The sequence below is a fragment of the Hippichthys cyanospilos genome, chromosome 15 (assembly GCF_059441005.1).
Source record: "Hippichthys cyanospilos isolate Australia breed blue-spotted pipefish chromosome 15, RoL_Hcya_1.0, whole genome shotgun sequence".
NCBI lineage: Eukaryota > Metazoa > Chordata > Actinopteri > Syngnathiformes > Syngnathidae > Hippichthys > Hippichthys cyanospilos.
This window is the reverse complement of record NC_142383.1, coordinates 11,546,402-11,572,349: the sequence shown is the minus strand read 5'-3', so window position 1 is coordinate 11,572,349 and position 25,948 is coordinate 11,546,402. Positions and strand designations below refer to the sequence as shown.

Genomic DNA, 25,948 nt, shown 5'->3' with positions numbered 1-25,948 from the left:
AAACCAGATTTTTTGAAAATGCATCATCACATCTAGTGTATATGTATTTTTTTTTTTTTTAAAGGAATATACCATCAACCAAAACATGTGATATGGGGGTTGGTGAAACCAAAATATTTTTCCTACTAAACTCCCTCAAATGACTGTTCCAACCCATTGAACTTGAGGATTAACACATCAGTTTCGCACACACACACACACACACACACGTTTTCACAAACTGTTACAAGTCCCACCTTTACTCAAACTTGCCTTCACCTTAAAAGAAGCGCCCCTAAAGTGTGAATATAGGGGGACTCACTCCAATATTTACGCAATGCATGTAAATGGGCGCAGTGTGCGTGGTAAAATATGTGCTTTGCACATACATGTGTTGCTTTTCTGCTCATTATTTGTAATTGGTCCTTTCCTGCTTTCAGCTGCCCGTGCGCACGATACCGTCCAACTGAGGCTTACTTCTTGAATTTCCTCCTCATACATCTTGTGTGCGATATTGTGTTCCGTTACGGCCATTTGCCAGAGTGTTCCTTCAACATTTGGGTCAATCTGGGTCAGGAAGTTCTGATGCGAATATTGTATGGTTGATTTAAAGGAATTACATCATACATTTGAGCATCTTCTTACATGCTGTCTCTCTGCACCTCTTTGTGATTTGCTATCATTTGTTTGAAAAAAAAATCACTTGGCATCAGCTTTTTGTAATCACCATGTAAGCTGGAGAACACGCAAAATGGCTTTTACCGTAATAGAATTTCAGGGGCTGTAATTTTTGCCAGCTGTGGTTTGTTTTGGCTTTTTTTTTTTGTATTGATAAAAAAATGTGAACCGCAGGTACACTAAGGTTACTTTTGTTAAGTTTTGTTTGTTTTTCTACCAAAACATTGCCCCAATTTGACTATTTGGCTAATTTTAGGTATGTAAGCCATTTCAACCTACCGAGTGAGAGGTTGTAGATGAGTAACGCCGCCTATGGGTCAAGTTTGAATGTCCGTTGTACTTGAATACTGTTTTTTCTTGTCATGTGGTGTATCAATGATAGCACATTTTTTCAGACTTTAAGGCACACTTAAATTCTCAAAAAATGATGGTGCACCTTGTTATTTGTTGTGGCTTTTGTATGGATGTCAATTAGATGTTTTTCTTATGTGCTATCAATGATAGCACATTTTTTAGACTGTAAGGCACACTTAAATTCTCAGAAAATGATGGTGCATGTTGTTATTTGTTGTGGCTTTTGTATGGATGTCAAATTGATTAATTTCTTATGTGGCGTATCAATGATAGCCCATTTTTCAGACTTTAAGGCACACTTAAATTCTCAAAGAATGATGGTGCACCTTGTTATTTGTTGTGGCTTTTGCATAGATGTCAATTAGATTTTTTTCTTATCATGGGGTCTATCAATGGTAGCACATTTTCAGACTTTATGGCACATTAAAATTCTCAAAAAATGATGGTGCACCTTGTTATTTGTTGTGGCTTTTGTATGGATGTCAAATAGATTTTTCCCTTGCTGTAGTTCAGTTCAATTCAGTTCAGTTCAAGTTCTTTATTTCAAACATGTAGGAAAATAAACATGAACACACACAAAAAAATAATAAAAAAGTAGAACACTATATATTTGGAAATTTCCCAACAATCCAACTTTTAATTGAGACTTATTCTCCAAAAAAATCCAGCTTTTCATGTACATTTTTCCTATGATGCGTAACATGACTGATAGTATAACATGCAGGTCTTAACATCTTATATTTATTCATTAATGATTTAAAAGACAAATAATCACCTATGTTTGGATGAGCTGCTCAAGATCAGACTTTATACAAACAGTTTGCTGCAGTTTGCCAATGTCATTTTCAAAAAGGGCCATTTGTATTTTGTTTTGGAATAATATAACTGGAAATGATTTGACGTCTTTTAGTCACAAAATCACTTAGTCCAGGATTAAGGCAGAAGGTAAAATGATCTCCATATTTTATCCTCATTTTGGTTAGCTTGTCACAAAGTGGCATTTACCGAACGCCAAAAGTACATTTCAAGGGTGGTCATGGTGATACATCCGATACTTTAACTGTTGACCCGTGGAATGCGCTGGTTTGGTTCTGGTTTGGTTCTGTCAGTAAGGGCTTTTAATTCTAAACAAACATAAAGAGCTTAAATGGATGATAATACAGTAGCCGCTTCAAGCTTCATTGAGAGACGTCGTCAGCCCCTTGTTTGGATTCTGTCAAGTCTGCGTGCTGTTACAGACACATGACACATGACATCCACTTACTCCCTTTGACTAAATGGACCTAGTATTCGACCCCTTATATTGATGCTGTGCTGCCATATCAAGTAATAGTACGCTTAATCCTTGATTTGGTTCCTTAATATGAAACATGGGTGTCTGTCTTTCAGGGGTTTGTTTCTCGAATTTTATGTTTTGGTTCAAGACATCCAAGGTTTAATTTGGGGGGTTTTGCTTATTCTAGGAGTGTCTCTGAAATGTTAGGTTCTGGTTTTCGCATTGTCCAAGGGCAGTTTCACAATTATTGAGTGGATTCTGTTTTTTGGGGAGATGGTTTCTGAAACATTTACTTTCAGGAGATGATTTCTCAAATTCCAAGTTTGGGTTTGGGACTTCCATCTCTATTTCGGGTTAGGTTCAGGTTGGAGACATTTGATGGCTGGTTTCCATAATGTTTAGAAGGACTGGACTTTGGACTTTTTCTGGACAGTTTTTTCGAAACATTTGGGTTATGGTTTCAGCTTTCAAAGGACGGTTTCTGAAATATTAAGCTTGTTTTTGGCCTTCAGAAAATAAAAGTTGGGCGGTGTAGACTTTCCAGGAACCTGTTTCTGAAATGCCAAGTTTGAATCTTAAGCATTTGAGGAATAGTTTCCCAAATGCTAAGTTTAACTTTTGGACTGTTGAAGTACAAACCTCTGAGTGATGAATTTTGGTTAAGGACTTTCCCTCGGCCCATATCCAAATGTAAAATTGTTTTCTAAGTACTGTATAACAAGAAAAGTATGAAATGATGTCTTCATCTCAGAGATAAAAAGTGCAAAGTTTATCAAGTGTGAATGCATATGATTTCATTTTCAGGCAGTTGAAATCTTGAATTTAGATGCTAAACAGATCTAGGGGAATCATATCCAAAATAAGTACACTCTGAAAAATGTGTATTTTTCTTGAGTGTTACATACTGTTTACGCTGAATGTATGATATACAGTGTATAAAAGCAAAAGGAGCAGAGCCAAACCAGCAATGAGCTGCATCCTGCTCGAAACAGATTAACCAGATGCCATGGACAGGCTTACGCAAGTGGAACATGAGTCAGTAGGCCTATCATTGGATTTATATGGGTCAAGAGTATGCGGTAATGACGTATACTCACTTGAGTGGCTTTTTCTTATGCAGACAGGCATGACTCTAATTATTGAAACAATGATTGAAATCATTCATCAACGTATTTTTCGCTTCCTCTTTTCGATCGTTTTTATTTTCTTGCCAGTTTTTGTACACACTGCCCTGAGATGTCAATTGTCAAAGTTGACTTTACTTTAAAATTTGCACTTAGCCAAAGGGGAAACAGAGGCATGATGAAGTCAAATTATTTTAGAAGGGGTACATAGATCATTGACAATTATATCTGTGATTAATTAAGTGGTCTGAGTGGGATAATTACTGTTCCACAAAACGCTGGCGTGAGTAACTTTGGTGGTGAGAGTTATTATTTTGTAGAGCGCAGGCAGCAGTATAAGCAACAGTTAAAATAAAGTTTCGACCATAGTTTGCATCGAGGTAGGTCGGTTGGTTTTGGTTTGGTTGAAACGACAAACCATATTAAAGCAAAATAATAATCTAAAGGTATTAATCTTAACGCTGGGTTCTTTTCCAAATATAATGTCATTTGTCAGAAGGTCTAAAAATGGCAGACTAAAGTCATTTATTACTTTAGTGCTATAGTACCTAAAGTAACTAACTACTTTCAGTACGTTAGTCCTTAAAGTACTCAATTACTGACGTAATTTATTACAAGTATCGGGACCTAACGTAATCACTTAAGTATATTATTACCTAAAGTGATCAATTACTTCAATTCATAAAACAATATAGGGCAGAAAACATGAACATAATCTACGGAATAGACGAATTGATTGAGGCATGCGTTAAAAAGGCTAAACCTTCGAAAGAGGAATGGCACAAGGATGCATTTTTTAGGAAATGATTTTGTGTGCTCAGGTTTGTTTCAGCAGAAAGGTCAAATCACTCATTCATTGACTTCTTTTCCGTCCCCTCTCGAACTTCTCTTCTTACTTTGTGGCCTGCCAGCCAGATTAGTCTTGTATTTACAAGTTGGCGCTTGTATTCTAAACTCCGACTAAGCTGCCCTTTGCCTGTGTGTAGAAATAGTTGGAAATCTAACCTTTTCAGACTTTTTCAACTGTTTTGATAGCTCCCACCTTTCCATCATCCCTTCGGGTTCTGGAAAATAGCAATGTGGGTCCGCACAAAAAAAAAAGGGGGGGGGGGGGGGGTGCTGACTCTCTTATAGCATATTTGCAAAGTATTACCATAAGCTTGGACATTTAATGTTGAAAATATAAATTTAGTATGTTAGTTAGGCCTCCAAAATATTCGGAACCATGCCACACATGTGAATGTGTAATTTATATCATAACATCTGACAGTGGAATATGTTTAACCTTTCAGGTAGGAGCTCTTTTCATTCTTTCTTTTGATTAAGCTTTTCTCCGATTCCATTTCCCTGCTAGGTGAAGTTTTGAGCTTGTTGGATGATCTCTTCTCGGGATTGGGTTCATCCTGCGTTGTGCCCGGGAAAAGAAGCGGAGAACATCCTCACACGCTGCTTTACTCCGTCGTTTTCAAGTGCCTGGAACCTGACAGTCTCTACAAGTAAGTTGAATGCTCTTTGACAAGTTTTCCTGGAAAAAAAATGATTTCCTCTGTTTTGATTTATTTAATTTTTGGTCATTCAGACTTTATTTATTTATTATTTAAGTCTTGGAAGTATGGACATAACTGTGACACGTCAGTGGACAAAGTATGAAGATGATCTTGACAAGGCCCTGGCTTTGCTACAGTCAACTCACTTGCAGTGTTGAACAAATCCAAATTTTAGAACAAATCTGTTGGGCGTTTATGATGTTCTTCCATCAGGAGCCAAGAATTTTTGACATTTCTTGTTCCAGTTTCAAAATGTTAAGAGACTCTAAAGAAGGTCTTTTCAAAGAAAAACTATCTTCATCCAAGCTAGCCAAATTTGAGCGATTTGGATTATTTGAGAGTGAAATTGGTAACTGTATTGATTCCAGAAATAGGGACACAAGGTCAATATTCAGAGCTCTGGCGCATTGATATAAAACAGATATTTGGCAACGCAAACTGAAAGTGACGATCTTCAACAACTTTTTTGGCGGCTCTCAAGTTTGCCAAAGCAAACGTCGGAAGATCAGAGCAAACTGGACAGGCTTCAGTTTGACTCACCTCTGTACCTCCGAGGTAGTAATAAATAGATGGGTCCAACTGTCTCTTATCACTGCCTTAGCAATATTTCATCAGATTCCTACAACCGTGGGGTTTCTCAGACGAAGGCAGGCTATCCATAAACTCCAAAGTCAACAACCAAGCTTGAGCATCATACTGTGAAATGCACCAGATACTAAAACAAGAACAGACATAATCAATTTTGTGGTAATATTGAATACTCTGCTGCGGGGGGACAATGATAGGGGCGTTTGGGAAATGATAGAGGAATCTGCTGTACTGGATGCCAAGATTCCAAGACGTTCACCTCCGAGAATTCTCCTTTGAACTAAAAAAAGGACGGCATCTTGGCAATCGTGTGTTTAGGCATGGCTTTGATTGGGAATTGGGATGGATGGATGGATGGACGGACGGACGGATGGAACAGGAAACAATGTAATCCCATGTCTTTGAAACCATCAGTGGGGAACCCAAGCAAATACTATGGATTCAAAAACCAGTTTGGTTGCAGTCTATAATGTTTCTGATCGGTCCCGTTTACAGTGTTTTCAAATTTAAGTAAGTAAAGAGGCTTCAGGTGGACTTCAAGACGGCTTTTTGGAGATTCAAGTAGACACGGGCTATGTGTTGTTGTGGCTTTGTTGTGGTATTGATCTGTTTTTGGAAGCTCAATTGTTACCCTCAAACACAAAAAAATAGTTTACATGACTTAATTGGATGGGAACGATGATGTCTTGAATTGTGACATCAATGCGACATCAAAGGAATAGTTACATTTCTATTTCTACTACAGCTTTTCATTCTTTTTTTTTTCTTAAGGCAAAAAAAAAAAAAGATTTCGGGAATTACAGTCAACATGTTGGCTTCACAATGATGCATTTCCCAAAAGTATTATCAGTAGATAAAAAATATTTGGGGAATGACCATTGGATTAATCTAAAGAAATCTTACAAAACATGGCTAATTTCAAACTTTGTTGCCACGTTATCTTTGTTTATGCATTCTTCTCAGCGTTCTTTTGAACTGATAAAGGGCAAATTTACGTCGAAATTACGTCTGAGTTCACATCTGTTTGCGGCCAAATGCACTTGTCTAAATCAAGTAGCCAGATAAAACCTCCACTGGGCTTGGATTGGAGGTACGTGCTATGGCAGCAGGAATTTCTTTTGCAATGGAGACGTCAGACTCACATTAAGAGAAGTGCTCATTTCTGAAAACATTCAAGTCATTTGATTTAATTATAAAAACCAATTATAATATATAATTATGGCATAATTTTGCGTAAATATTTTTAAATATTTATTGCAAAGGAACATTTACTGCCTCTCAGTTTCAATATTAATAATATTTTATTTATACACACACGCTATATGTATATGTGTGTGTGTGTGTGTGTGTATATATATGTATGCATATATATATATATATATATATATCGCTTTTCTACCTAGGGTAATGCCCCTCGGCTGGGAAATGACCACTCTCTCTCTCTCTCTCTCTCTCTCTCTCTCTCTCTCTCTCTCATCTTTATCTTATATATATATATATATATATATATATATATATATATATATATATATATATATATGAGAGAGAGAGAGAGAGTGGTCGTTTCCCAGCCGAGTGAAAGTCCATTTTGGTCTAAATCTGGCTTAGTGTAGCTAAACTCCTAAGTTCTCCTGTGCTCAGTAAAGGACAAGCAAGCAAAGAGGCTTCAAATCGACAGGCTTTCCACTAGTGTCTCGTTTTGTAGCTTGCAGTTACCATTGCTGTATTGCCGGGACAAAAATGGACACACAAAATGGACACAACAGTCTGCACAATTGAATAGGCCGGGTCTCAAGAGGATTCATCCTATGTAGGGAAGAGGGAAAATGTCTTTTACAAAAATTACTACCCACAGGAAACTCATTTCTAAACGACAGTTGCCAAATAAATATGCTGAATTTAGACAATCCTCATAAATTTGGATCTCTAATCCTTCGTTGACAATGATGCTGAACAAAAGGCAGCCGTCCGCGGAACTCATTATATGCCCCATAGTTTATTATGTTCACAAGTCAGACGGCCTCTTGAATCATGAATCATTCATACCCCGAAAATGTGTCATTGATTGATGTCTTTGTACGTCCCATTTGTTTTTGACTGCGTGCATTGTTGGACAATGTCCTCATCTCCTGCAAACTGCCCAACATCTTCCTGATTACTCTTCAGCTGCTTCTAATTGTCTACGAAAGTCAGTCTCCAGACCAGACAGTCCATTTGTTGGAATTCCTTTACCACTTCATCCATCTTATTGTTGGCCTTGGTGAACCGCCTCCTGTCCTATCAATGCACCCCGCATGGGCACCCCCGTTCTATGAACGGTAAAACCAAAAAAAGCCAATTTTCTTTCTTGCATTTCACCTGCTTTCCATCGTCAAAAGACACGTATAAGAAAACGGGTTAGAGACCTCGTCAAATATTCTTCGCCAGTTGTTGCACAAGACGACTCCCGAAAAAAAAGGTCAGTTGTTAGTTCTTAAATGACCCATACAACTTTTCCAAAGAATGACTCATGAGCATTTGGGGGATCGGGTTTATTATATGTTGTCCGCGCTCTTTCCCGCTCTGCTCGGCAGTACATCAACTCTCTTGTGTTTTCATTTCCTTATGCCGTCTTTCTTTTCTTTCCAGTGTCTTCTTCCCTGTCCAGAAACGTAATAAGCGGATAGCCATGTGAAAGCCTTGTCGAAAAAGTTAGCAGGTATTGCCCGCCGATTGCAGCATGGTGCCGGTTTCCAAGCCGGGGGCCCGGTTTCGAGTCGAAGAAAGTCAACAGGCTGCAAGGGTCTGCCCGATACGTTTTGGAATGCTGATTGTCAAGATGCTGTCACTGTTATTCTGGGCCGTGATGCTGTTGCTGATCTGCAAGATTTGAGGATTTCCAAGCAGTCAGATATTCTAAGCTGCCACAAATTCTTGCGGCGACGAGAAACAATTCGACGCAGCTCGGCTCGATTTGCGGGCTGGCTCCACTGATGTGCGTCCAAAGTGCTGATGTCATGGAAAAGGCGTCCCCTCCTGCCCTGGTGTCCACCCGCATGCCAAAAATACTGCCCTAATTGATTCGCTCGCTCTCGCTGTCACTTTGTGCCAGGCATCCTTTTCTCTCGGGCTTTCTTGTCTTGTCATCTCTTGTTCGTACATACCATGACTGTCTGCTCGGATTACGAGGAAACTACTCACTTTAATGGCAATGTAGTTCATTTACACGCTAATCCGACACTTGCCTTGCATTGCTGCTTGCTGAGCTTTCGCCTAACTTTGGCACAAGGTCACACCAGATGCCAAATCTCTGTGTATGTGGAAAGAATTACCCTCATGCAACGGTTCGTGAATGTGGGTACAGAAGGTGTTTTGATTTATTTAGCTGTCCAGTCGTAATAGATTTTTTATGTCTCTGTCAAGGAATTACCGTATTTCCCGCACTATAAGGCGCACCTAAAAGCCTTATTTTTTTTAAAAAGCTGATGGTGCACCTTATAATCAGGTGCGGCTTATATGTGGATCGATATTGAGATTGTGATCCGTAAATGGGGAATGAATTGATAAAGTAAACTTTACCTGTTTCTTTTGTGTGTTTATAGTTGAACAAGGTTGGTCATATTGACATTGAGTTATTATTCTATTGAGAGTTTAGAGTTAGTATTTTGAGTTATTATTGTTATTACTTTGAGTATTGCTATATTGAGGTTGCGCCTTATAATCCGGTGCGCCTTATATATGGAAAAAGTTTTAAAATATGTAATTAATTGAGGGTGCACCTTATAATCGGGTGCGCCTTATAGTGCGGAAAATACGGTGGTTGATATGATAACAAAATTATTGGCTCCTCAATTTTCTGGATTTGGTCATGTGATATTTACAAGCTGCGAATGGTCGTTACCCGTGCCTTGCACACGTGTGATGCCATTTGCGATTAGCTAAGAAAAATGTGGTTTTATAGATTGTACTTGAAAAACTAGAATAACTAGTATAATAAAACTATTCCTTTAGGGTCATTTGTGTGTGCACTTGTATTAGGTTGATTAATTACTATCCAGGTTTATTGGGACCAAAGTGTTTGACACAGCGAGTGTCTACTTAAGCGCGTGTTAATTCAAATGATGTGTGTGACTATGTTTGTGAGAATGCGTGTGTGTGTGATTTTATTTTTATACTTGTGGGGTCTAACAGGTTTGCTGGGCCAAAGTGTTTGTAGTGGCATCTTAAGGTCATATGTGTGTGTCCTTGCATGTGTGTGTTAGGTAAATTGAATGCCTTATATACCCGCGGGCTCTGACAGGTTCGTGGGGACCCAAAGTGTTGCAGCAGACAAGCGGCCTCTTAAAAGTGTGTGCGTGTGAATGTGTGTGTTCCTGACTTTGCTCTTTTTCAAGGACACATTTGGCACTAAAGAGCAGCTAGTTTGCAGGGGAGCTTGTTAAATCGGGGACAAAGGCCAAGTCGGTTGTTAGTGAGGAAACGGCTGCCTTTCGGGGTCAAGGTTAGGCTTGGTTTTTAGTCGCACGTGATTATGTTTACGTCTATGTAACATAGACGGGGGGGGGGGGGGGGGGGACTCAAGTGAAAGTGGGTGGCCACGGAGGCTCGTGTGTGCCTTGCCAATTTTCATACTTGATGTTTGACATTCTCGTGGCAGGCCAGACCACGTTTTGGCTTCTTTGTGCTCCCAGGCGATCTTTATCATCATCGGACACCCTGTTTATTCGACCCCCTGTGTCGGCTCTCAATGCATCTTAAGAATGAAACCCAACGTCGCTGCCAAAAAAAGTTCCTTTTCAGTGATCCGCGAATGAAGCTCAAAAATGTTTCCCCTCCATTTCCACATAATATGTTAATGTCTTTGCACAAAGAGCAGTTATCCCACTCTTGTCTCAAACCGGCAAACAAAAACATCTACAGTCGAGTCCCCGGAGAGGTTTTAACGTCCTGGCAGAAACTATTTTATAACTGCACATAACAACCTTGTAATTGCCGTCGGGGTAGACCGAGCCAACTTTTAAAACGCGGCTATGAAATGTTGGCAAACATACACATCGGGTTGCCTTGATAAAATGCTGCCCTTGTTACAATAGAACAAAATGAGCCTATATGTGCTAGGTCACAGGTGGCAAACTGGAGGCCTGGGTACCAAATCTGGCTGCCACATCATTCGTTGTGACCCGCAAAGGCAAAAAGGCAAGTCATGTGTGTCAACTTTACGCTTCTTTTTAATACACTCCAACTGCAATAAGGACTGACTGATTAATCAACGTTTTTAATCTCTAACTGTGCTTTTTTAGAGCCGTTTTGCTGCACCTGGTGTCTTTGTTTTGGAGTTGTTGGGGGTTGAAAAACAAATGTCAATCAGCCTGACGTGGTCACTGATTGGCTGTCATTCAGTTTGGCCTATCTATCTATCTATCTATCTATCTATCTATCTATCTATCTATCTATCTATCTATCTATCTATCTATCTATCTATCTATCTATCTATCTATCTATCTATCTATCTATCTATCTATCTATCTATCTATCTATCTATCTATCTATCTATCTATCTATCTATCTATCTATCTATCTATCTATCTATCTCTCTGTCTGTCTGTCTGTCTGTCTGTCTGTCTGTCTGTCTGTCTGTCTGTCTGTCTGTCTGTCTGTCTGTCTGTCTGTCTGTCTGTCTATCTGTATCTGTGCTTTTGGGAAGTTAACTAGCAGTATTAACTATCATCATTGGAGGGACAGGTTGACCTAGGTAAATAAAATGGGCCTTTGATGGTTTTGGCAGTTCGGAAAAGTCTAGTTGTCCTAATTTGCCATCTGCGCATCTCCATGTAATACCGGGTGAGTCTCACAGGCTGACATTGTTATTGCTGTGCAGAAGAGCCACCAAAGCCCATGCAAACTTGTGTGAGGTTCTTGGGGGAATACCACATTCGCAAGATCAGACAAACTATGCGAGCAATGCCCAAACAGGTCACGTTACCAACAAAACAAGCAGCGCTTGGACTCTACCTCGCCAGACATAATTTAAAACATAGCAAATGGGTTTCGGAAGAAATGCAATAAAAATATTCCAATTCTTAAGTTTTCTGAATTTGTGCATGAGGCATGGTTACTACTTGGAATTTGGGCTTGGTTGTTCTCTTTCAATGTGTTTTTGCGGTCGTCTGGATTGTTTTCATAGCGGCACTTCTGTGAAGAAAGACTAATTGAATAAAAATGTTGAAACATTTCTTATGGATTAATTTGCTTCTTCAAAACAATTGCGGCTGTGCTCATGGATGTGTTTTCCATGTATTGTTAATGACATATAAAGAACTAATAAAGCTTTTAAACAACATCTAACTTTTACACAATTATACACGAAATATATGCTTTTTGAAAGGATGGCTTTGTAAATAAATTTTTTAAACTTAAACTGTATTGCAGTGCAAATGACTTATATACAAAAAAAAGTATCCCTTGAAACTAGTTTGAGTGACAGAATTGACAGTCGACAATTACTATAATTCATCGAAAAAAGATTAGTCCTCCCCAGGAGACAAGGATCCAGAGCGGCAGAGCTAAATTATGAAGTTTATTTTTGCCTACACTGAAAAAAATATTCTCAATCCAGATCATTTTTGGGTAGATTTATAGTCTTGACAAGCCACTTAGGGTGGGAGAACTGTGATGTGAAAGTTCTTATCCTTTTTTTTTTAATCCTTCTTCTATTTCTTTCTTCTTGTTATCTATTTTTTTCCTTTTTCCTACTTTTTTCTTGTCTTCCTTATTTTCTTTTTCTTTTTTACTTCTATATCTTCCTTTTCTTTTTCCACTTGTTCGTATGTTTTCTTTTCACCTTTTTCTTCTTTTTAATGTTGTTTTTCTTCATTTTTCCCTATTATTTTCCCTTATTATTATTTGTATTATTGTTATTATTTCAACATCATTGTCATTATTCTAGAACTAAATGTTCTCTACTATTTTATGCTCAACACTCTTTTATTCCTGTTTCTTTGATATGCATTTTAATGATTTTTTTTTTTTTTTGATGATTCGTTTTTTTGTGTGTGTGTGCGGATCCATGCCCCCACCCCCGACTGTTTTTTGCATACAGTTCATTTTTCAGCAAATATTGAACCGCAACTATGAGCGCAATGGTCTGAAAATATAAGATGCCCTGCCCAGTCAGCCGCGGGATAAACGAGCAGACGTTCAGTAACAGTTTCCATGGGAGGATCTGCGCAGGTGCTTTCACTTATACCGGTTGTTGGGCTACGCGGTCAGACTGAGGTTTGGCACGCTCGCGTTGGGATATAAGATATTACGAGGTGACACAGGTGCGACAAAACAAATAGAAACTTCAGGGAGTTGTTGTTCACTCATGGTTTTTCCCCACAGAAATTCTAATAAAACCAAAGGAAAAAAAAAAATCATACAATATGTTGATAGTCTATTTGTGGTTTTGAGTGAAAATGACCACAAAGATTCTCCGTGGTTATGCTAGCAAACGTTTTTTCCTTGCCACTTGAATGGATATTGCCGTCTAAATGTGTGTGACTTCTGCACGGTTCGTTTCTTCCCGTACTTCCTTTCATTCACCGCGACACACTTTGACATTTGCAAAAGGCCATTTAAAGGTGAGATGTGCTTTGTGTCTGATCTTCGACCATCTCAAACCGTTTCCCTTGCCTTACGATCAGGCTACTGAACGGTCCAGAAGTCTGTCACTGAGCCCTACCAAAAATTGTGTAATGTTTGACATTTCCAGAGGAAAACACTTTGCTCTGGAGAGTTCACGGGTGGATAAGTCAAGCCCTCTTTTACTCCAGACTTTATATAATGATGTGATTAGGCTGTCAGCCTCACAGTTCCGAGTTTGGGGGATCTGGTCTCGGCTCCTTGTATGGAGTTTGCATATTCTGCATGTTGCTTGTTTTGACGTTCACGTCCTCACTTGAATTGCTCTCGCGCTTATTGTGCAACGGAGTGCTTTTTAAAAGATGTTTTCTATCCTGCTACATTTGCTTCAGTGCTTAACTGGTCTGACTGTACCATAATGGTACACTTTGGTATATATTTTTTGATTCATAAATTTGCGCTTACTTACATAGATTGATTTATAGCGTTGGCCTAGAAATGTTTTTATTGAGCTATTTACTGTAGATATCACATTACTGCTGAGTTAGCATAGGTTTAGAGTTTAGGATACAGCTCATTCCAATCTGTTAAAGCGCTGTCAAAATCTGTGCAGACTCAGATTGCGTAGCGAATATTCTATTAGAAATGATTTAGAATATTCCCATTCGACTAAATGCGATTTGTCATCACAGAGGAGATTTTTGTGCAGGTTTTAGGTGACAAAGCATTTTAGTAATCAGTCAATGAAGGTCAACTAGGCAGTGTACTCATAAACTTTCCTCATATGGAGGAAGTTTGTTAAATTAGTTACTGGACAGTGGGGAGGGATCATAAATTGATATCGCCAAGACCGTGCGAATGAAAATACTTATCTGGGCTGTGTCACTCATGTCTGTAGATTTGTCCAACTGCAGTGAGAGACAGTCAGACTCGCTCAGCAATACTCTTTACCTGCTAGAAGAAGCAGCATTCGATCTAAACAATACTGTGTCCTGTGAAAAATAGATTGACATTCTTTTTTCGGATTATTTTTTTCTATGTTGGCAGTGTCGTGCGGGTGACCAACAATTAGCTAGGTGGTCCACCGTGATCGACTCGCTAGCATCCCTGGTGTTTAAAATATTCATTTGTTGGACTATGATATAATTTCAGAAAAAAGCCCAATTTTAATGGATTTTGTGCCAAATAAATAGGAGGGTACCAGTCAAGGTTTTGAGAATCCCTTAAAATAAACAGGTGGGGAGTAGATTACACATGAAATAATAACGTTTAAATATCCTGCAGATGTTTTTTTTGGTCACATGTTTGCCTTTGAGTGTTAATACCTGTAATAGTACGACATCATCCGTTTGTTTTTTCCAGGTTCACACTCTATGCAGTGGACAGCCGGGGTAGTCACTCCGACTCCAGCTACGTCTCCGTACGGACGTCTTGTCCGATGGTTGACGACAGCCGAGCTGAAGGTACCGACATTCTCAGAATCATCGTTGCCTTCCATTTTTTGTTTTTTCTCGGGAAGCATAAAAAGAAGAAAAATGGAGAAAAACTCTGATTATACAACTGAGCAATTTTCTCATTACAGTTTCTCAAATGCCGGGTGGTTTTGTTTTTCTTCGTTCTGTAATTTATGCTAATAAATCATGTGAAGTCGGTCTGCTGCTCCGCACATCTGAAGGACATAAACCAACAAACTTGTTTTCCCTGCCATTGCACTGACTTAAACGACCTTTGGTGTTGAACTGAAGTGATGGTGGGAAAATAAATGAATAAAACTAATGAAGAAATTTACCCAAATGTTTTTTGGGGAAAAAAAGCAAAACAAAACAGCGCAAATCTGACCCAACATAACCTCAAAAAATCTGAGTTGTAGACGGAGGATTCAAAAAAAAAAAAAAAAAATCTCAATGTCTGTTTTGAACCCTTCAACCCACCACACGCGCACACACTGAATGTGTTTTCCTTCGTTTTTCAAGAGCTGGCAGATAAGGTGTACAACTTGTACAACGGCTACACCAGCGGCAAGGAACAGCAGCTGGCGTACAACACCCTGATGGAAATCCCTCCTCCGATGCTCTACCGGGTCCAGCACCACTACAATTCCCTCTATGAGAAGTTTGGTGATTTTGTGTGGCGCAGCGAGGACGAGCTGGGTCCCAGGTGAGAAGATTTGGCTTCACGTAAAGCCCACTTAGACGACTGAGTAATCTAACAGTTTTCAGGTCTAGACGTTTGTGTGACGCGCATTTTCACATTCGTTACAGTCATCCTGAGGATTTGTACATGACTATAGTATAACTGCCCGGCACTTGCAGGATGAAAATGATCATTTCACATTCTCCAGTCTCCAGTTCTGTCGATGACATCACACCAAAAAATGGCAACATAGGGATACGGGGGATATAAAAGGCACAATCCGAGAAAAATAAGTTATTTGAAAGGTAGTCCAAAATGGATTGGAATATTGGAAATGACTGCCAGTTAGATACCAAACATACTTAGTTTTTGTTTTTGTTTTTGCTTGTTTTCTAGCAGCCTTATTATTGATTTGGCTTTGGGACAATCGGAGGGGATCACTAGGTGAAAAGATAAATTCTAAGATAGTGAAGCAGTGTCTGTTCATTTTTCACAAAATGTTCCACAAATGTAACGGTTTTGAAGCATGAAATACAGAATAAAACCGAATATTATGCTGCAAAATATTCTTTTACATTTATCCCTGAGCTTTGGAGTTCAGGATTTCATGAATGGTTGGTTGGATGGATGGATGTTTTATTCGGCATGTTTTTTTCTCTGTGTACTAACACCAACAACAAAATAGCACCAAAAAAGCGAAAATAAAAAATAAAGAAAATAGCACCAAATTAAGCAAAAATCAAAAATTTCACCTACATCTACAACCGCCAGGGATGAATTATATTGATAATAGTTTTCAGTAAAAATAAAAAAAAGAAAAAAAGACAAATAACAATCAATTACAACTGATCACTCATGCATATATATATATATATATATATATATATATATATATATATATATATATATATATATACGTGTGTGTGTGTGGGCTCTGGTGAGGAGGTGGTCTTGGGTGTGGTAAAGAGATTGGGGGGAAAAATGTGGGGGGAGGGGGCACGTTCTTGGGATTATTTACTGCCTGATGTTGGCAGGCTTGGAGCCTCATTGAGAGTAATTTACAAGCATGCTCTATCGGTGGTGCCTCTTTTTTTTTTGAAAGGCCGAAAGAAGAATGGCCAAATGAAACCTGAGTACAATCAGCATTCAAGCAGGCTCCAGCAATCCAAGGAGCTTCCTGACCTTTTTTTATTCTAACATCTCTACTTATAGTCGCATTATCCTCAGCATCAATTCTGAGTTTCTTAAATCCACAAGTGCAAGTCTTCACGCGATGGCAAAGTTAAAGGAATGGGCCGCAATTCGAAAGTCGCTCCGGTTTGTTTTTCCTCGCTCGTGTTTTTATTTTTTTCAGTTTGTTTCAGCATCCCCAATGTTTCATTTGTCTCCAGTTCACACGCTTGTGAGTCTCTCTTGATTATGTGTTTGGTATTCTGTTGTGTCAGACGCAAGAATTTTCGAAGGGGGGAAATGAGAAAATGTTTCCCCCATTTTCAGCAAATAAGTGAAAAGGATGTCTGTACTCCTTTTGCTTAACTAAAGACAGATGTTGATGCTCAGCAGACACTGCTTTTCAAAACAAATGGAATTTTTCCCCCTTCTCCATGTGTGTTTTACTCATTTTAGAATCCCCACTAGCTTAACAACCTTGAATTGAAACCCGACTGTAGGTGTGTTCGCTTGTTTTTCTGCGTGGCAAGCATCTTTCCTCTGTTGAGCTTTCGCGTCGTAAACAGTGGCAAGAAGAGCACACGCGTGTCCGGAGACTCCATCTCATTCTTGTTGGTGAGCTTTTCAACAACACCAACACCAGAAGAGTATTTGAAAAGCATTTTTGTTCATTTTTGCGCAGCCGTTTTTTGTTTGTTTTTTGTGGCTTTTGGGTTAACGTTGAAAACCACATTGGTGAAGGGGAAGTGGATTAAAAATAAATATCATGTATTTAATGCAGCATTCTGATTAATATTGCATGTGGAATATGAATATTCGGCATAATCCACCTATTGTATATGCAGCTCAAAGAGTGGCCGTTTCTGTCGAATGAAAATGATGGCACAGTTGCTCAAGGTGCAGGTAACAACCAATCGTAGCTCAGCTTGCAAATGTCACATGACCGGTTAATAGGGGCCATAACAGGTGCGCAAAAAAGCCACTCCTGCCCTCATTGGTCAATGGTTGCGCTGGGAGCCAGTCACGTGTCTTGCAGGAGTGCCTGTGAGCTGATTGATGGATTGCCTGGCAAGTCAATTGAGGACAGTGCAGTTTTTTGGTTTTTGTTTTGAGGACAGTACTTAAAGTACACTCCGTGTTCCCTGACTTCAGCCAAGGGAAGGAACATGAAAAGGAGAATAGTAAAGTTATTGAATAAGGTTTAATCATTTAAGATTTAAGTAAATACGTGTACAGCAGTAGTTTGACAGCCGAAGAGTGCCCGTGGCAAGTGCATTTACAGTTAACTCAAATGTCTGGCATGCAGGGAATGTTCAGCGCATCTCTCTGCAGTAAGAAAAAAAATAAAATTATATATATATATATATATATATATATATATATATATATATATATATATATATATATATATATATATTCTATTACTCTCAGAAGGATGTTTCATCCAGTGAAAAATATTATTATTATTATTATTTTGCATATATTTCCTATATTTTGCAATATTTTTCATAATCAGAAACCTTTTTTCACAGTTTTTTTGGTAGACCTTGTTTGAAAGGACATTAGACACAAAAAAATACTTTTGTGTGTGTTGTGTGCATGCGTGCTTGTGTGTGTTTAAACTGTTTATTTTTCTTTTACTGGCGGGAAAGTGCTTCCATATATATATATATATATATATATATATATATATATATATATATATATATATATATATATATATATATACATTTTTTTTTGTATTAGTACACCCCCTCTTTTTTTTTCCTGGCTTCCATTTGAGCATTTTTTGTTGTTATATATTGGAACAAAACTAGGGGTGGCGATGTGGTTAGCACATCTGCCTCACAGTTCAGAGTCCCAAATTCTAATCCAGCTTGCTCTGGCCATCCTGTGTGCAGTTTGCATGTTCTCCCTTTGCCTGCATGCTTTTTCTCCAGGCACTCCGGCTTCCTCCCACATTCTAAAAACACACATAGCAGGTGTATTTGATACTCCAAATTGTCCTTGGATGTGATTTTTTGGTCTCTGTGTCCCCTGCGATTGGCTATCAACCAGTTCAGGGTGTCCCCCACCTACAGTTGAAGTCAGCTGGGATAGGCGCCAGCAAACCTGTGACCATTGAGAGGATAAGTTGCACTAGAAGATGGATGGATGGAGGAACAAAAAATTGTTTTCTTTTACATTTTCTTTTATTGACACAACAAACACATCATTTTCGCACTTTTCCTTTTTGGATTTTGACGAGTGATAACGAAACCGCATTTTAATTCATTGTTGTTAATCTTGTCGTCGTGACAGGAAAGCCCAACTGATCCTCCGAAGGGTAGACAAAATCAGCCACTACTGCCGCTCCCTCCTGCGCAGCACGCACATCCAGAGCCGAACCGACACCATGGCGTACGTCTACTGCCGCAGCGACGACGGGCGGGCGCCCGGCGACAGCGCCCGGAGCGGCTCTTTGCACGAAGGCCGCACCGCCTGCACCGAGAAGCTCATTTCGGTCCAGCGCAATACGTACAGCAACACCAAACTCCGGTGAGACACAAAAACGGGGAGGCGCTCGCCTTTCGTGACGTCGCTGACTCGCCCCGTAGCGGGCGCCTCTGCCGAAAAATCCACTGGACAAGTCAGGTGTGGCGCAAAACAACCCAAAACGTCACGTTGGGCAGAAAAACAGAAGAAAGAGCCACGTGAACTTGTAGATAGATAACTATGGATGATTCAAGATCGTCCTCAGCCAATAATAAGCCAGTGGTTTGTTCAAATGCGTTGAATGTAACATTGTAGTTGCTTTGTTCATGCTTTTATGTGAAGCACTGAAAATCGGGAGAAAAAAGACAAATCTGAAGTTTGCTTTTGAAAATAAATACATACGTTTAAAAGGAGAAATTTTAAAGCCATTTGCATTGCTGTCGTTTTACAAGTCCGAATAAAATATTGGCCAATTCTTAAAAGATAGGACACGTGTCCATGATTGTTGAAACATGGAAAAGCTTTGAGTGAAAATATGACATCAAGGAAAATGCAATGTTTTGGGCCTGACGTCAAATGTTTTGAACAAATGTTTTTAACTAATAAATGCAAGTGTGGAAAAAAAACTGAAGTCAACAATAAAAATGTATGTACAGTGTTCCCTCGTTTATTGCTTGCGTTAATGTTCTCAAAAATATCTGCAGTATCTGAAATCCAAAGTAAATAGTGTTTTTTTTTCCCATTGCTTTTTTACTAATTTTTTTGTTACTTTTGCTAAAAAATAAATACATGCAGTAAGTTAAGTGATGTGTTTTCACAAAACCAGCAACATTGATTTGAGAGTATTTGATAAAAATGTACATTTTCAACTGAGATGTCCATTTTGGGCTTTCAACAAAAACAACCTCCTTTCATTTCCAAGCATCCAAAAGATTCAAATTGTGATTAAGTATATGAAAATACATTAGTAAAGATGAAAGATGATTGTGACAAAATTTTAAAGATTTAAAGATTTTCAACTTTGAAATTGTTTGAATAACTTTGAATATGTCATTTTAAATGGAATTAAGAGAAGAAAGCAATATCTCAGTTTGCCTTTTCATTATTACAATTAAAATTTATAATTTCACAGATATGAACTTTGATTTTGAGAAAACACATCACAAATACATATATATATTTTTTTGGTCCGACTTAGGACCAAAAAAAACATAAAAAAAAATTGCAAGGTATACCTGCTATAGAGATTGTCATTAATGTATTTTTTTTTTTTTTTACATGAATAACATTTTTGACTGGTCTGACGTAAAGAAAGAAAACAATTACGAATAAAGCGGAATGTAAATGTGCAATTAAAAAAAAATACACTAATGCTAAATTTTTAATGTTCCTCTCATTTACCATTTTAGCATTTTTTTTTTTTAATGTTTTCGTAGCTAAGTATTCACATTTTCTTAAGAAAAAAAAAGCAATTCATTTTCTGGTTTCAGAAAAGTTCGTTGATGCTGTCCTAATGCTGTCATTTAAAGTGTGTGAATGTTTATATTTATTTATTTATTTATTTTTGTTTGACTTGTTTGGATCCTGGATCATTATCAAAACGTCATGGCTTCAGATGGCCACTCTACACAAAAAAAATATTGGGTAATCCTGTAAACTCATGCATGACAATTAAAAAAAAAAAAAAATCTGCCAAAATTGCCCAAATTATTCACCCATTGAATCCTTGTTAAACAAAACAGGAGCACCATCTTGGAAAAAAATAATTAAAACAAAAACAAAAAAATGAATGGCAATGTAACCTGTTTTTGTACACTTGAGTGCAGATTACTAAACTGTGGGTTCACATTAGGAAAATGCAAGTATATATTTTTTCCTCATACCCTGGCACCCAAGGGGCTCCCTAGAAAATAGTCTGGTTATGCACATAATATCGTAAAATTTCATTTTAAAAAAAAAAATCATAAAAACACAAGATTCAAATGCCCAAAGCAGAAATAAATTGGAAAAATATACTTTTTTTTTTTTTTTTTTGCCTAGACAATGCCTTGATTTCCAATGATGGTATGTTCAGTTCATGTTATATAAAATGTAAAATGGAATTATATTGTACATTGTACACTTGTACAAAAACTGTAATATGTGGATTTTATTGTCATTTTTTCTGAATAATGTGAAATATTAAAAAAATTTATATGTATAAATACATATATACGTAATGTTTTGTGCTCGTTCAACAATGTTTGTTTCTACACACGCTGCATTACATTTGTCAAAATTTGCTCTATTTTCCACAGCTGCTCACATGCAATTTAATATTGCAATCATTTTTAATGCCGTTTTTTATAAGAAAAATGGCTTAAAATGTATAGCAATATATGCTATATATGTGGTAATTTTTTTGGGAATACAGGTTTCTTTTCATCTATCATATTTATTTTTCATTTTTTTTCTTTTTTTAATGTTTTATCAAGAAAGAAAAGTATTTAGTCATTTTTATTTGACGGAAAAAAATAACTATATAAATGATTTTTTAAAATGTTACTTTACTTGATATTTATTTTTGAAATAGGTTCTTTTATTTTAAAGAAAAAAATGCCTTCTTATAAATGGTCTTTTTTTTCCCCAAAAAGTATGCCTTACTTTTCATTTTTTTTCTGAAAAAAAACAAAAAAAACATTCATGGTTGTTTTTTACCAAAATAAAATTGAGGTGAAAAAACACCTAACTATACATGGTTGGCTTTTTGTTTGTGTATTTGTGAAAAAAAATTACTATAAATGGCCTTTTTTAATGCCTTACTTTTTTGTGGAACAAAACTGCCTTTTTGGTAAAAAAAAACATCTTACATGATAGTTTTTAGCAATGAAATAACACTTTTATATGTGGTACATTTAAAAAAATAAAATGAATAAATAAATAAAGCTTGACTATACGTGGTTAGTTTTTGTGAAATGTTTGTATTCTTAGGTCTTTGGGTTATTTTTATGAAAAAAATATTGCCTTAATATTTACATGGTCGTTTTTATGAAAATACGTCTTAATATCCAGGGTCTTTTTGCTGGAACTAAACACCTTACATGGTTGTTTTTTTTATGAAAATGCACCTGACTATACAGGGTCTTACTATATATGTTTTTTTTTTTATGAGAAAAAAAACACCTTACTATACATGGTCATTTTTTTGTTGAAATAAACCTTTATTTTGTGGAAAATGTTTTTTTGCGAGGGGGAAAAAAAAAACCTTACTATACATGGTCATTTTTTGTGTGGAAAATCATGTCTCACTATACATGGTCTTAAAAGAAAAAAAAATAGAACACGTTAATATGGTCTTTTTTATGACAAAAAAAGTCAGTTTTTTGTTGAAAAAAAAAGTCTTACTATACATGATCATTTTCTTTGTGAAAATAATGTCTTACTATACTTGTCTTGTGAAAAAAACAAAAAAACAACCTTACTATTTCTGGTCTTTATTATGAAAAAAAAACATTACTATACATGGTGATTTTTTTTTTTTTTAAATAACGTCATGCTGTACATGGTTGTTTTTTGTTATAAAAAAAAGCCTTACTATACATGGTCATTTTCCATATGAAAATAACGTCTCACTATACAAGGTATTTTTTTTGTGAAAAAATAAAAAAAAAAAACAGTTACAAAATAAAACACCTTACTATTTATTTTTGATGAAAAAAATCCTTACTATAGGTGGTCATTTTTTGTCAAAATGACATGCTATACATGGTTGTTTAAAAAACAAAACAAAAACAAAAAAAAGCCTTACTATACATGGTCATTTTCTGTGTGAAAATAATGTTTCACTATACAAAAAAAGTCTTACTATACATGGTTATTTTCTGTGTGAAAATAATGTCTTACTATACATGGTCTTTTTGGGAAAAAAACAAACAAACACCTTACAATATATGGTCTTTTTTATGAAAAAAAAAGCCTTATTTATAAAAAAAAAGGCATTTTTTTTATTGAAATAACGACTTACTATACATGGGTTTTTTTTTCTTTTTGGAAAAAAAGACTCACTACACATGGTCATTTTATGTGTGAAAATAATGTCTCACTATACATGGTCCTTTTTTGGTAAAAAAAAATGCCTTTCTATACATGGCCTTTTTTGTGGAAAAAAAGTCTTACTATACATGGTTATTTTTTGTTGAAACAACGTCCTGCTATACATGGTCTTCATTTAGTGAAAAAAAAAACACTTGACTATTCATTGTCAATTTTTTTGCATTGTTATAACATCCCACTATACATGGTCCTTTTTTGGTGAAAAAAAATGCATAAATAAATAAATGCATATATATATATATATATATATATATATATATATATATATATATATATATATATATATATATATATATATATATATTGTGAATATATTTTTTTGAGATATATATTTATTTATACAGCCATAAATCACAACAGAGTCTTGAACGGCTTCACAAGTCAACCAGTCCCAAATTCACAACAGCAGCCACTGAAGCAATCTTGGGAAAGGCAAGGAAAAACTCTAAAGCCTATCTGGGGAAAATAAAGAAACCTTTCGGATGGAGTGCAGCTGGGAGGAGAGCCCCCTTCCTGGAAGATAACTCCAAGTGTCTTGCATGAAGATGACATGTTCCCAGGAGACGCCTCTGGAGAGGGTCCTCCTCAAATCAGGCTCGATCGGTCGCCTACGTGGAGGTGGTCCACCTCAGAATTCACTCAAGGCGGCCACAGCAAGTTCAACTTGGAAGGAAGGGGGAAGAAAGAAAACAAAAAAGCAAGCTGCAGTCACACACTTCAAATATATTTAGTAGAAAAGAAAATCTTAAATCAGGATTTAAACATTTCTGCTATACTGTACATGATGGGTTTTTTTTCTGTTTCAGAAGATTTAACTATACTTGGTTCTTTTTAAATGCATTATTGGTCATTTGTTTCCTGAGAAAAATATTTATTTATTTGTATGTGTGTGTGTGTGTGTGTGTGTATTTTAGTTTAAAAAAAAACATATTTTTTTTAATGTTTATTTCTCTCTTTATTGAAGCAAAGAAGTTAAGGCTTAATTTATTGCTTAAATACTGGCTTACTATGGTATTTTGGTTCACCACACATTTTTCCCTTTCTTTTATTTTTTAACTTGGTCGTTTTCAAAAAATAAAAGTCTTGCATTTAAACTTATTACTATTTTTGGTCATATTTTTAAATGCCTTACTATGCATAAAAAAGATGCCTTTTTATTCATGGGATTATGTTTTTTGTTTTTTGTTTTTTTCTGCCCACTTCACAGTTGTACTGATGGCCAATGACAAGTCTGATATTGGGGCACAGTTTATTCATATTGGGGCACGTTCCACTGCGCATTTGTAAGTCATCTGCATTTTAATCAAATTCGTCATGAAACGTTCTTTTCGATGTAATAGTGCAGCTTATTTGAAAGTGATGCCCCCGTCTTGTGGCGCGTCGCCCTCCTATCAGGAGAAAATGAAGACGTGCTTTTTGATATTTGGCCTCCCAAAAAAGTACTAACACATGTTGGAACACCCACATCCAAAAGCAATTGCATTCACGACTTCAAAACCAATGAGCTGGAGCACATATTTCTTCAGTGACAGTGAAGGACGACTGCAAATGTGCAATTGTAAAGTTATAAACGTCTGTCACATTCGATTGCCGTTATTTGATGTATTTATGCTCTGTTTTTTTTGCCTTTTTATTTTTGATGACATTTGCTGAGCGATTGAATTGAGAAAAGCTTTTGAAAGCAAAGGAAATGATGGTTAACAAAAATGCTGGTGTTTTATTGATTTTGAAAGATTAAAGATGCAATCCTTTTTTTTTACGTAGTGGTGGTCACCCTCTAAAAGAAATATTACCAAAAATAATAGCAGAAATGTTAAACAGTTAAAATATAACATGATTGTGTAAAACATACAAATCATATAATTGAAAAGAAGTTCACGTCAAAAATGCTTTTAAAAAATATTTTGTACTCTACAGTAAACACAGCACTCCGATTAATGTTGCTTTTAAGGAACAAATTATGCAACCAAAAACTTCATTTTCATTAATCTCATCAGGAAGTTTTTAGCCAATAGCTGTCGACTGAAAATGACATCACAGTTGACCTCACGCCATGTACAATCGTTGCCTTGTGAGACAGAAATGTCATCAAGGCTAGCAGGGCTGAAAGCTAGCATGGCAACGTTAGCTTAGCCTTCTGTGAATAATGAAGTAACGAAGATTTAAACCATAGCCTTTGCCAAAGTCACACTTTTTTACATTGCAATGTTGCAATATGTAATCACTTGTGCAGTCCTATTTTGTATTACTGTGGAAATGTATTGAACAAATTAAATCTGTATGAGTGTAAATTATGACAACACATCTTGTTTCACCGAGTCACTTTTGAGCCATGTGTTCCAAAACATAATTCGCCAGCCCCATAGTTTTGTCTTGATATTACGTACCTTGTGTCATGATGCCCCCCTTTCTTTTTTTTTTTTTTTGTGTTGGGGGGAGGGTGCAGCAAACCAATTGTTTGAACCAATCAATGTATAGCAATGTATATGATTAACCAATTGAAAAGGAATCTACTGTTTCATTGCAAGGCATGTGTATGGGGCACTTTAATGTCCTTACAAACTAGAAATAGAAATATTGCCGGCTTCCGTGTCAATGAATCATGGGAAATAAAGTCAGACCATAGCGAGCTTTCTCGTGCATTTCAAATGCGGGACAATTTACGTCAATTAATTTTAAGTTTTATGAACAAGGTTTATGTGGACAGGCAAAAATAAAAAATGAGTCAACTCGCTCATGTATTTGACTATGGATGCATCCAATGACCTCTCACACAGTAGAATATCTCAAATATCAAGAGCTATACATTTTCAATAAACCCAACATCAAAGACTAGTCGGTAAACGTGATGTGTTTTTGAGCCTTTATGTTCCCTGTAGTTTGTCACGCAATGCATGATGGGTAAGCCAGCTCCGTGTAGTGTTGTACCA

General features: G+C 36.8%; 1 protein-coding gene across 3 annotated transcripts in view; it reads left to right on the top strand.

Annotated features, from left to right (window-relative positions):
• Positions 1–21,659, top strand: part of astn2 (astrotactin 2) — a 217,083-nt gene extending 195,424 nt beyond the window's left edge. For all 3 annotated transcript variants that reach the window (XM_088435029.1, XM_088435030.1, XM_088435027.1), the window contains exons 20-23: positions 4,766–4,907; positions 14,511–14,611; positions 15,122–15,305; positions 18,753–21,659. In XM_088435029.1, the coding sequence (XP_088291155.1) occupies positions 4,766–4,907; positions 14,511–14,611; positions 15,122–15,305; positions 18,753–18,993 (668 nt within the window). In that variant the 3' untranslated portion in view covers positions 18,994–21,659. The remainder of the gene's footprint in view (positions 1–4,765; positions 4,908–14,510; positions 14,612–15,121; positions 15,306–18,752) is intronic.
• Positions 21,660–25,948: the final 4,289 nt, after the last annotated feature.